The 11,874-nt window shown below is 51.3% G+C and overlaps 2 protein-coding genes across 3 annotated transcripts in view; both read left to right on the top strand.

Moving 5' to 3' along the window:
* Nucleotides 1-5,998, top strand: part of LOC106953378 (zinc finger MIZ domain-containing protein 2-like) — a 15,267-nt gene extending 9,269 nt beyond the window's left edge. The window contains exons 7-21 of one of the 2 annotated variants that reach the window (XM_015042100.1): nucleotides 246-387; nucleotides 465-574; nucleotides 651-740; nucleotides 2,313-2,496; nucleotides 2,603-2,744; nucleotides 2,824-2,902; nucleotides 2,985-3,116; nucleotides 3,595-3,700; nucleotides 3,771-3,928; nucleotides 4,008-4,075; nucleotides 4,156-4,224; nucleotides 4,340-4,629; nucleotides 4,697-4,938; nucleotides 5,012-5,185; nucleotides 5,356-5,998. In XM_015042100.1, coding sequence (XP_014897586.1) covers nucleotides 246-387; nucleotides 465-574; nucleotides 651-740; nucleotides 2,313-2,496; nucleotides 2,603-2,744; nucleotides 2,824-2,902; nucleotides 2,985-3,116; nucleotides 3,595-3,700; nucleotides 3,771-3,928; nucleotides 4,008-4,075; nucleotides 4,156-4,224; nucleotides 4,340-4,629; nucleotides 4,697-4,938; nucleotides 5,012-5,185; nucleotides 5,356-5,460 — 2,091 coding nt within the window. In that variant the 3' untranslated portion in view covers nucleotides 5,461-5,998. Of the gene's footprint in view, nucleotides 1-245; nucleotides 388-464; nucleotides 575-647; nucleotides 741-2,312; nucleotides 2,497-2,602; nucleotides 2,745-2,823; nucleotides 2,903-2,984; nucleotides 3,117-3,594; nucleotides 3,701-3,770; nucleotides 3,929-4,007; nucleotides 4,076-4,155; nucleotides 4,225-4,339; nucleotides 4,630-4,696; nucleotides 4,939-5,011; nucleotides 5,186-5,355 lie in introns of both variants that reach the window. The other variant, XM_015042099.1, reaches the window with a different exon arrangement.
* A 2,022-nt stretch (nucleotides 5,999-8,020) lies between these two features.
* ppiaa (peptidylprolyl isomerase Aa (cyclophilin A)) lies at nucleotides 8,021-11,219 on the top strand. Its single transcript, XM_015042101.1, has 4 exons — nucleotides 8,021-8,189; nucleotides 10,374-10,493; nucleotides 10,564-10,736; nucleotides 10,805-11,219. The coding sequence occupies exons 1-4, from the start codon at nucleotides 8,121-8,123 to the stop codon at nucleotides 10,935-10,937; spliced, it is 495 nt and encodes a 164-aa protein (XP_014897587.1). The 5' UTR covers nucleotides 8,021-8,120; the 3' UTR covers nucleotides 10,938-11,219.
* Nucleotides 11,220-11,874: the final 655 nt, after the last annotated feature.

Genomic DNA, 11,874 nt, shown 5'->3' with positions numbered 1-11,874 from the left:
TGGCTAACTGACCCGGTTCTGTTGGTTCTGTTGGCTAACTGACCCGGTTCTGTTGGTTCTGTTGGCTAACTGACCCGGTTCTGTTGGTTCTGTTGGTTCTGTTGGCTAACTGACCCGGTTCTGTTGGTTCTGTTGGCTAACTGACCCGGTTCTGTTGGTTCTGTTGGTTCTATTGGCTAACTGACCCGGTTCTGTTGGCTAACTGACCCGGTTCTGTTGGCTAACTGACCCGGTTCTGCTCCCAGTCGTTCCCAGGAATGTCCCAGCAGTACGGCGTTCCCTCTGGGGTCAGCGTGATGAGCGGCCCTGGAGGAACCGGGGCCTCCGGTGGAGCCGGACCCGCGGGGCCCGGTCCATACTCTGGACCCAACATGCAGTACCACCCAGGTACCGATCCTCCAGAACCGTTTTCAGTCGATTTGGACCGAAATGCAGAAGTTAAACCGGCTGGTCTTCCTCCTCAGGTCCTGGTGGTCCAGGCTCCGCCCCCCAGTGCTCTGGCTCCGCCCCCTCCTATAAGATGCCCCTCCCACAGTACCCGCCCTCCGGAGGTCCAAACTCCCAGTTCTACAAGGTGAGCTCCAGGTTTGATCCTCAGAACCGCTGGACCGGACCGGACCGCATGGCTAATACTGGGTTCTGTTCAGCAGGACCAGTTCAACGGCCAGACTGGAAACCTGAACGCTCTGCCAGCAGGGGGTGCCGCAGGCGGCTACAACGCCTTCAACCAGCAGGCAGGGGTGAGACGCTTCACACTGACCCAACCGTTCTGGTTCTGGTTCTGGTTCTGGACGTTTTTAGTTAAACAGCTGAAACTGAATCAGTGAATCTCTCAGGATTACAATGTCTATATTTTAATGAATTAGTTTAATCGATTTTAACACGATTTCCCAGATTTGAAGGATGGGTCCGGTGAATCCTTTACGGCCCGCCATATCCCATGATTCATTGCGGGTCCAAACCGGGCATTCAGGCAGCGCATCAATGGCGATGAAGAGCGAATAATTATTTTGCTATATTACACTTTAAATGACACAACGTGATTTGGAACAACGTTTTTAGGCGAGAATATAAACTTGTGTAAGTCTCAAATATCTGCTCGGTTCACCAAAACATAATCTGCTCTGACCTTTCCGGACCCGTCTGCTCCGCTGCGTTAACGGGCGCCGCAGGTCCGCTTCACCGGAGGAGAACGCCCGACTCCCGGCACATTGCTATAAAACTCCCGCTAGCTTTCCCCACTGGGTGGAGTTAAACACCCACGTTATTCAGACAGGTAATATTTAGTTGTAAAATGTTTGGTTTACTAAAGTATTTCCTTTATTCCTGAGCAAATCGGTTTGATTGATTCAAGTTAAGCCGTCAAACATACTAGGTTTATTTAACTGTAATGGCTTTCCTGGAGAGCATTATGTTTGAAAATGAATAATTTGCTTGTATTGATTCCTTGTAGAAAAATGCAGTACACGTTTGAACACTTTAGAATCCAACAGATAAACTTTTTATTTTTTACTATGGATCAGTCTTTACTGTAAAAGGTGAAGAAGAGTACAGAAACCATAAACACATGCCTGAAGAACAAACTTCGGCTCCGTTGTTTTTCTCCTCTCTGCTTCGCGCTGTCACGGTTGCTAGGCAACGTGAGTTACGCTGAGGTGGGGGCGGTCGGTGAAGCTACACCTGTCCGAATCCACTGCTTTTTTCTTCCGGTCGGCGTTTATTCGCGGTCTGTGAAGGATTCGGACATAGCTTATGTTTTAAAAAACATTCAAAGTTGACAGGAAATATGAAAATATGTGTGATGGGAAGACATTGATAAGAGACAAACGCACAAAAATGACAAACACAATAAAATACCACTAAGTTAATTTACATTTTATACATTTCAGTTAAATCCTAATTATTTAGTCTGCCAGTTGATCTTCAAACAGTTGATTGGTTTGGTTTAAGATTTATATCTCCAATAACTCCCACCTGCAGGGGGCAGCACTTCTGACAGTCTGTGATCGATGTGGAGAGAAGCAAAAACCGAGACATTTACCGCTTTGAACGAGCGCAGAGGACCGAACAAAACAAATTATCCCCGCTAATATTTCTAAAATTTGGAATGAATTCACAAAAACACTCAGCTTGAGACTGGTTTCCATAGCAACAGATTTGATCCGGGTTGAGACAAAACCGTAGAGCCAAACCATCCGGTCCAGGTTTTAGAGGAACAGCACTCAACAGAGTCCGGGTAAAATCCGGTCTAGATGAACTGATCCGGTCTGGATGAACTGATCTGGTCTAAATGAACTGTTCTTTCTTCCCAGCCGGGTCGAGGGTTACCCGGTTACCCGTCCTCTCCCGTCCCCGGAAACCCGACGCCGCCCATCACCCCCGGCAGCTCCATGGCTCCGCCCTACATGTCGCCCGGCAACACCGATGTGAAGCCGATGGCGTCTTCCTTCCTGCCGGACATCAAGCCCAACATGGCGGCCCTGGCGCCCCCTACAGGTAGACTCCGAGATCAGCTGATATGTCATTCAGGACGGTGCTCCAGCCGTCCTGAATAACTGTGATGTCACAGGAAGTGCTCAGATGTGTGACTTCCTGTTTATAGGTAACCCTAGTGACGACCTTCGGCTGACCTTCCCGGTGAGGGATGGCGTGGTTCTGGAACCGTTCCGGCTGGAGCACAACCTGGCCGTCAGCAACCACGTGTTCCAGCTGCGCGAGTCCGTCTACAAGACGCTCATCATGAGGTATTGGCCCGGTTCTGGCCCGGTTCTGCCCCGGCTCTGACCCGGGTCTGGCCAAATTCTGACCCGGTTCTGTCTCCAGGCCCGACCTGGAGCTGCAGTTCAAGTGCTACCACCACGAGGACCGACAGATGAACACCAACTGGCCCGCCTCCGTCCAGGTCCGACCTCGCTGCCGGTCCTGCCCTCCCTCTGGACTCGGCGCTGCAGGCCAAAGGTTAACGGTGTATCTCCGTCCCTCAGGTCAGCGTCAACGCCACGCCGCTCACCATCAAGCGAGGAGACAACAAGACGTCCCATAAGCCGCTCTACCTGAAGCACGTCTGCCAGCCGGGCCGGAACACCATCCAGATCACCGTCACCGCCTGCTGCTGCGTAAGATCACCGATCAATAACAGCCGATCAGTAACTCAATGGGTTTCTAACCCACCAGTGTTCCATAGGAAAACACCTGATTTCACCTGCAGCTGCGTTCCATGATGCTACTTCCTGTTAGCACGTTTATTACAAACAAGTTAGAAACGACAGAAATGGGAAAAAATCAATTAGACAAGAGAACCAAGTGTTTTTTGATATATGGGCCCCCCTGTGGCCCCCAGTCTAACAGCCCCCTCTCTCTGTGGCCCCCAGTCTAACGGCCCCCCCTGTGGCCCGCAGTCTAACAGCCCCCCTGTGGCCCCCAGTCTAACAGCCCCCTCTCTCTGTGGCCCCCAGTCTAACGGCCCTCCCTGTGGCCCCCTCTCTCTGTGGCCCCCAGTCTAACGGCCCCCTGTGGCCCCCAGTCTAACGGCCCTCTTTCTCTGTGGCCCCCAGTGTCTGTGGCCCCCAGTCTAACGGCCCTCTCTGTCCCCAGTCCCACCTGTTCGTCCTCCAGCTGGTCCACCGTCCCACCGTCCGCTCCGTCCTCCAGGGCCTGATGAAGAAGCGGCTGCTGCCCGCTGAGCACTGCGTCACCAAGAGTGAGTCCTCCTTCATCGCTGCGAGCCTCTGTGCCCTCCTGACCTCTGACCTCTGACCCTGTTCTCTAAGTTAAGAGGAACTTCAGCAGCGGCTCGATTCCCGGGACCCCCGGGTTGAACGGAGAGGACGGCGTGGAGCAGACGGCCATCAAGGTGTCGCTGAAATGTCCCATCACCTTCAGACGGATCCAGCTTCCCGCCAGGGGCCACGACTGCCGACACATACAGGTGAGGCGGCAGCCAATCAGAGCGCTGGCTGTGCTGTGATGTCATCGCATGCCCACCCTGCTGCCGTTTGTCTCCGCAGTGCTTCGACCTGGAGTCGTACCTGCAACTCAACTGTGAGAGAGGAACCTGGAGGTGTCCGGTGTGCAAGTAAGGAGCTCGGTCCATCAGAACCCATCCAGAGTTCTGCTGACCCGACCCAACCCGACCTGGCCCTGTCTGTGTTTCAGTAAAACGGCTCTGCTGGAGGGACTGGAAGTGGACCAGTACATGCTGGGAATCCTCATCTACGTCCAGAAGTCAGGCTTCTTCTTCTCCTGTCCTGTTGCTGTCCGGTACCGGGTCCTGTTTGGTTCCGGTGCCTGGTACGGTACCGGCAGAACCTGACTCTTCCTCTCTCCTCGTCTTCCTCAGCTCCGACTACGAGGAGATCACCATCGACCCGGTCTGCAGCTGGAAGCCGGTTCCGGTGAAACCCGACATCCACGTGAAGGAGGAGTCGGACGGTCCGGTTCTGAAGCGCTGCCGGACGCTCAGCCCGAGTCACATGGTGCTGCCCAGCGTCATGGAGATGATCGCATCACTAGGCCCCGCCCCCTCCTCTTCGTCCTCTATGACAGCGCCTCCTGCCTCCTCTTCCTCGCCGATGCCCTACCCCTCCCTGCCACCAGGAGGCAGCAACACTCCAGACTTCCCGGCAGCAGGTTGGTCATATGACCCCATCTGATCCAGGTTCTGACCCGGTTCTGATCCATGTCTCTCGTCCCTCAGCTCCGTCTTTCCCCGCTCCGTCTGCCACCTTCTCGGACTTCGCCGGGCCCGGTTCTCCCAGCGTTCGGACCTTCGCCGCCGGGCCCGGTTCTCCCAGCATTCGGACCTTCACCGCCGGGCCCGGTTCTCCCAGCGTTCGGACCTTCTCCTCCCCTGGCCCGCCGCCGCTGTCCTACCAGCCAGATCTGTCCAGCGCCCTGCTGACGCCCGACAAGGCGCCGCCACACCAGCTGGGCCCGCAGGTACCGCTGCTGGTTCTGCTGGTCTATCAGAACCAGTTGGTGTTCTGGTTCTGACTTCCTGTCCCTCCCTCAGATGCCGGCCCGTTTGGACTCCGTCTCCCATGGTGCCTCTCTCTCCCAGCAGCAGCAACAGGGTCTCCATGGCAACGGTCAGATGATGCAGCGCGGCAACCAGAACCCTCGTCTCCAAGGCGACGGCTCCTTTGGGCTCGGCGGGGCCACGGATGTTCCAGAACCTTCTCTGGGTGTGAGTAGAACCGAGTCGGTCCAAAATGTTCAGGATCGGAGCTTTTAAAACTGTGGAAAAGGTTTGATTGACCGGGTCGGATCAGAACCAGCTTCAGCTAGCAGTAAATGCAGGGTAGACCAGAACTCTGGTTCTGGTTCTGACCCGCTTTCCGACCCATTTGTCTGCAGCTGCTTCCAGACCTGACGAACCCGGACGAACTGCTGTCCTACCTCGGACCTCCGGACCTGCCCAACAACAACGACGACCTGCTGAGTTTGTTCGAGAACAACTGAGGAGTCCAGAACCGGACTGGACTGGACCGGACCCGAGTAGCTGCTCCCTCACAGACGGAACCGCACAGACTGCAGAACTTTAAATCGTTTGGACCTGGTTCTGTGTGTAACTGAAGTCGTTCTCATTTTACTGGTTTTATCTCCTGATTCTGGTTCAGACCCGTCGGCCCGGCTGCAGTGCCGTGGACTGGTTCTGGACCTGAGGCTGGTTCTCGTTCCGACCCGTTGAACTACAGAACCAAAATGAGGTCCAGTTCTGGTTCCAGAACCTGGGATCTGGTATAACTGTTAACTAGTTCCGGTACTGTGGACCCGCTCAGAACCAGCGCCTGCTGGGCCAGAAGAACCAGTGGCTGCTGGCTGCTCTCAGCCAATCAGAGACTCTTCCAGACCAAGCCCCGCCCTCTGTGAGCTGGTTGGCGGGGCATGACTTCTGTGTTGCCAGGGCAACAGCTGTGATCCAGTAACAACATTAACATAAAGAGTCATGAGGCGAGTTCATAACCTTTGTAATTTAATAAACGCTGGAAAGACGCGAGTCTGCCGAGTGTTTCAGTCTGCAGGTCAAAGGTCACCAAAGGTCTGGGGTTCTGGGAATTATCCAGTTTCCCTTTGGGTGCGTGTCTGTAGGGGTGTAACCATGGCAACCAGCAGGAACAAGGTAACTAATCCTGGTTTGGTCCTGTCCAGGTCCGGGTCCGGTTCGGGTCCAGGACCAGGCGCGGTCTGGATCCAGTCCAGGTCCAGTCTGGTCCGGTGTTTCAGTTTAACTCAGAGTTTATAAGGAAAGTTCTCAGAAGTTTTCCAAAAGATTTCAGATCATCTTTTCTAAAATGACTCCAGTCAGAGGCGTCTTCGGGTGTGCTGTAACACAGACTGCTGCAGGAGATCCTTCCGCCATCAAGATGTATTGTTCCTCTGGGATTATTTATTTCAATTTGAAAGGAAATATTATATAATGTATATCATGTTGTTAGTTACAGCAGTTGGATCATGTTTTAGTTCAAAAGCTGTTTTCCAGTCAGGATTATGTTAGAATTATGGATTAAAAACCCTGAATGTGAATCCTTTAACTGAGCCGTCCTGGACCTCGCTGCAGGATGTCAGAACCTGAGCACGTTTGATCACTGGGAGGAGAATCGAAAATGGCTTTTCCTCTTCTCAGGATACAAAGTTCTTCCTTCCACCAAATCATCTGGATTTGGTTCAACGTGAGCTCATTCCTGAAGATCTTTGGGTCGAACCGAACCTCACCTGTCTGCTAAAGCTGCTGCTGGTTCAGCTGCGTCCTCTGGTGGCGAAGTAGGAATACTACAGTTCTCTGAGCATGCTCAGATCATCCTGAGATGATCAGCAGAAAACCTCAATGAATTGATGACCTGAACTGTTTGGGATTTTTTAAAGAAACTTTATTGCAGAAAAAGACAAATCTTACAAGCACACATTCTTCTTGTTCAGGTATGTTGAGTCAGTGGTTATAGTAAGAAAAGAAAAGAAACAGAATAACATGAAAGTGATATGAGACAATCACTGATTAATATTAGAAAATAGAATAAACACAAAGTGTAATAAACTGAACAGCTGGAGTTTTTGTATGGGGTTTTAATGGGTAGATGTCAAAAGCCAAACAGGACATTGCTTAAACTTCAGCTGCCTTACCAGAGGAACCTGCAGACCTACGGGGTTCCATTGGTCCCAAAGATAAATTCACGTGTAACTCACCGCTGACTTACAGCATTTCTAAATAAAGCCTTCATTTCTTCAAACGTTCAGATAAATCCCTGCAACAGAATATTTAGTTTCTATGGAGTGAAAAACATTCAGTTCAGCTCAAATTACCATTAACACTAAATAGAATAACAGTCTAGGAAATGCATTCGCCCCTTTGGATGTTAAACCCTCTAATTGCTTTAATAAATTAAATAATGATTAATAATATGTGGCTTTTTGACGGAGAAATTTCCAAAAACTATTCTATTCCAGTTCTGAGTGGTTCTATCCTGGTTCTGGGCGGTTCGACCCGGTTCTGGGTGAATTTCTCACCCACAATGCTCTGGGTCTTTTAAACCTCTGTGTTTCTCTTTCCCGGTGCTGTCTGATTGGCTGTCGGTGTTTTCTGTAATTTTCCGGTTATACCGGGACACGCGCACTAACTTTGTTCTGATTGAACCGGGCCGACCGACCGCACCCTGAGCGCGTGACCGCGCAGCCACATTTTCACCCTGGCATCGGGGGCGCGCCTTCACTGCGGGGCTCTGCGTGAGCACAAGTCTGTGATGCTTGGCGCGCATTGCCCGCTCTGCTGTGAGTTTAACTCTGTGACCGGGATGTCTAAGCGGGGCGGGGTTTAACGGGCATGTTTGAAAACATTAAATGCGTCTCCGAGCCGGAGTACGCTGTCATAACAATGCAACACACTCAAAAATGTGCGTCGCTATTAAAGTGCTTGCGTTTGCTGCTGCGGATGCTGATTAGCTCAAAAACGTGCCACTCACTACGTCCCCATAACTGATTGGCTGGCTGAAACTAAGTCCCGCCCACCAGGGTCTTATATAAATTTGCTCGGAACTCGGCCATCTTTTTCGGTTTCCTGTGGCCTGCCTCGTCCTCTCGCCGGAAAACTCCTTGTTCCAGCCATTTCAAGCCAGCCTGCAGTTATCATGGCCAAGCCCAGAGTCTTCTTCGACATCACCGCTAACGGCTCCCCTGTGGGCCGCATCGTCATGGAGGTAAGGCGGCTGACAGCCGGCGGTTGCCGCTGGCTGTTGTGCGTGGGTAAAACTGGTGTTCATCGGGGGTTCGCTCGGCTTCACGCCGCCCTCCAGCCGCCTCTGTCCCGCAGCTTTTTCCGGAGCTTTCCGCAGCAGCTGAACCGAACCGAAACCGGAGCCCGTAGCGGCTCCAGCCGCGGATACTGGCGCTCTGTTCCGGTATTGGTCCTATTAGACCCGCGGCTTTAACGGGACCCGTCGCCGTCACGCGCAGCCTCCACGAGGCGCGCGAGTCTTTGTTGCAGGGTCGCGCGGCCTACTTCCCGCGGCTGGAGCTGCGGTGCGCGAGGCCCGCTGCGGTGGCTTTTCCCGCGTGTAATCTGGGCGGGACCTCAGCGGCACGACACGCGGGGCGTGCGGGTCGGCAGGCGCGGCCGCTGCGGGCCCGGCCCGGTTCTGGAAAGTTCCACTGAGCTGGCGCGGAGGGGGAGGGGCGCCGTCTGAACGCTGCGAAATGCGGATGCAAGTAGGAAGATCTAGTTAAGCCCCCCGGTTCGGTTCGAGGATACCGAGGGGTTCAGGAACGTTCTCGGGGAGCCGGTCTGACTCATGAGTTCCGCTGCTGTTGAGCCAGGCTCTGGGCGTTCCCGGAGTTGACCCTTGGATCCTGCTGAGGGCTCCGGTTACCTCCCGGGCCGCAACCCGGCCTCCTGCAGCTGCTGCAGCCATGCGGCGCTGCAGCAGCTGCAGGAGCTGAAGTTGGCTTCCGATTCGGCTATAGGAACCTAATCTGCTGCAAGTTCAAAACGAAGACGCTTCTAATCTGCTCAGGATTATTCTGCTCTGGTTGCAGAATATTTAAAACAGTTAATTAGTGACACTTCAATAAAGGGTAATTATCTTTTTCTGGCTTTGGACCAAATTAGAAAGTCCAGGCAAATTTATTCTTATATTTAGTTTGCAAGACTGTTAAATTCTTTACAGGAAAAATGAGGTGCGAGGAAGAGAACTTGCTGTCCATGTTGGAATAAATTGATAAACTGTCATTTTGCTTTGTAGATTAACAGTTGCAGATTAAAACATAAAAAATCTAAAATGTACATAAAATATGAAGTTAAAACACCTGAACTCATCAAACCTGGTCTGGATCATTCTGCTGGGTTTGCAGAATATTTCAGATAAAGTTTGTCAATAGACAATAAAAAGGAAATGTATCCGTTTTTATTCCTCTGAACCAGATTAGAAAGAATCCAGACCTACAACAGCTAGACTCTTAAAATCTGGACGGGATTATTCTGCACTGACTGCAGAAAACTTCAGTGAAACGTTAATTAAAAAGTCACATTAACAGGTTAATTTCTTTACATCTGGATCAAAGTAGAAAAACTTCAGATGCATAAAAAGCACAAACTGCCTTTTATTGACATTTCAGGATCTTTTTTAGAATATTCTGCTGTTGGTGTAAAATAATCCCGTCCATGTTTGAAGTGTTTTGGTTTTTAATCTGAAGCAGGTGAAAGACGCTCCAGGTGAATCGCCCAGTCAGAAGCCGACTTCGTCCAGAACCTCTCTGGGTTTTAATGAAGCCAAATCATCCAGGTTCTGATCAGAGAACTGGGTTCTGATGGGGCTGCAGAGGGTCTGGTTCTGTTGGACTTGATCCTTCAGGGTTAGATGGTTCTTCCATGTGAAACTTGAGGCCCGCTGGCCGAATCTGGCCCTCCATGACTCTGACCTTTAGACCTGGAGTCTAAAACAGCAGGAAATCGTCATCGTTTTCTCTCTTTACTAAAAAAATAATTTCATCAGCTTAGCAAAACGCCGTCTCATGGCTTCTGGTTTTAGTTTCCAGGATGATCCCGACCATAAATCTGTAGCTCTCGGTAAACTAGCTTAAAGAGCGAAACGGCTAGCTACCAAGTGAAAGATAAACGTGGAAAATGTTCCAATAAAGTGTTTAAGCTCATGTTTATGATTGAGAAACTGATTAGCATTTATGCTATAAACTTAATGTTTGTTTTGTCCTCTAGGCGCCCCCTGGTGGCCATCACTCTGAAAGGCTGTGCAGGACATTGAATAAGATTTAACCTCTAGAAGTTCTCACTGAATCAGATGAAACGTTAATAATTGATCAGTTTATTGGGTTTTATGGATGATTTGGTCGTTGCTAAGCCATGTTGCCAACTCTGCGCCGCTCTGCAGCTCCGTGCCGACGTGGTTCCCAAGACGGCGGAGAACTTCCGGGCGCTGTGCACTGGAGAGAAGGGCTTTGGCTACAAGGGGTCGTCCTTCCACCGCGTCATCCCGGACTTCATGTGCCAGGTGAGGCCGCCGCTCCGGCTCGACCCGCAGGTCGGTCCGATCACGCCACTCACCTCTGTCTGGCCTGCAGGGCGGCGACTTCACCAACCACAATGGAACTGGCGGGAAGTCCATCTACGGCAACAAGTTCGCCGACGAGAACTTCAGCCTGACGCACACCGGGCCGGGCATCCTGTCCATGGCCAACGCCGGACCCAACACCAACGGCTCGCAGTTCTTCATCTGCACCGTTAAGACCACATGGTACGGCGCCAGCCTGCCGCCGCCCGCCGCGTGGTGAGCCTCGGCTAATCCCTTCTCTTTGTCTGCAGGCTGGACGGGAAACACGTGGTGTTCGGCAGCGTGGTGGAGGGAATGGATGTCGTCAAGAAGATGGAGTCCTACGGAACCTCTTCAGGGAAACCCCAGGCCAAGCTCGTCATCGCCGACTGCGGCCAGCTCTGAGCGCCATGGCAAACCCCCCCACCCCAACACACCCCCTGCTGACCCTGTAGTCTGGCCCCCGTTAGGCTCCGCCCCCTCCATAAATCAACATTCCTATCGATGGAGATTCAGCAGATTTCGTCCTGTTTGTGTTCAGTCGACTGATAATGTTGCTGCATCTGTGACTTTGCCTTTCTGAAGTTTCTTTTGCATTAACGTTTTTCCACAAAGTCCTGACGTTTTTTTTTTTTTTTTTTTTAAATCAAATGAAATGAGGAAATAAAAGATGCCTTGATAATTACACCAGTCTCTGGGTTTTAATGTTAAACGGATTCTGCTGCAGCCACCTGCTGGAGGTTTCCTGGAACTGCATCTGAAAAGTCCCTGAATGACGCAGTGACGTCAGTTGGTGTCTGAGTGAATCTTGGTTTCTGATTTGATGCTTTAAGATGAACCGACCTGATTAAGTTTCGGTTCATCCACCATTAACGGTACTTGATGTAAAATGTCTTTTGTATGTAAATTATTCACATGGATGTCGCCGTGTCTACCGCACTGCATCCTGGGTAAGTGGAGAGAGTGCTAGGTGTTGCTGCGCTAGGCTAGCTCTGTCCAGCTGGAACAGTAATTTTATTGTAACTTTCAGTTTGAACCCGAGAGCCTTGAAATGAGAGAATGAAGAGGACAAACTGAGGAAGAGGAGGGATGAAGAAGCTGGTTGGAAATGCTAACGGGACGGCTAGCTGCTAAGGCGAGCGGTTTCTAACTCATGTTTACGGTAAACATCGGGGTTAAAACGTCACCTGTTCACAGCTGAACACTAAACCCTGACTGGAAGGGGGAAAGTTATGCAGTCTCGTTATAAAATTCTATTCGTCATTTTGTAAAACAAAAATTTTCATTTTAACATTAACCCTTTCATGCATAGTGGTCACAACAGTTGACAGTTATCTAAAAG

The sequence above is a fragment of the Poecilia latipinna genome, unplaced genomic scaffold (genome assembly GCF_001443285.1).
Source record: "Poecilia latipinna isolate Pla-1442-1.1 unplaced genomic scaffold, P_latipinna-1.0 Scaffold577, whole genome shotgun sequence".
Taxonomy (NCBI): domain Eukaryota; kingdom Metazoa; phylum Chordata; class Actinopteri; order Cyprinodontiformes; family Poeciliidae; genus Poecilia; species Poecilia latipinna.
Note: the sequence above shows the minus strand (reverse complement) of the source record. Positions and strands in the feature narration are given on the sequence as shown.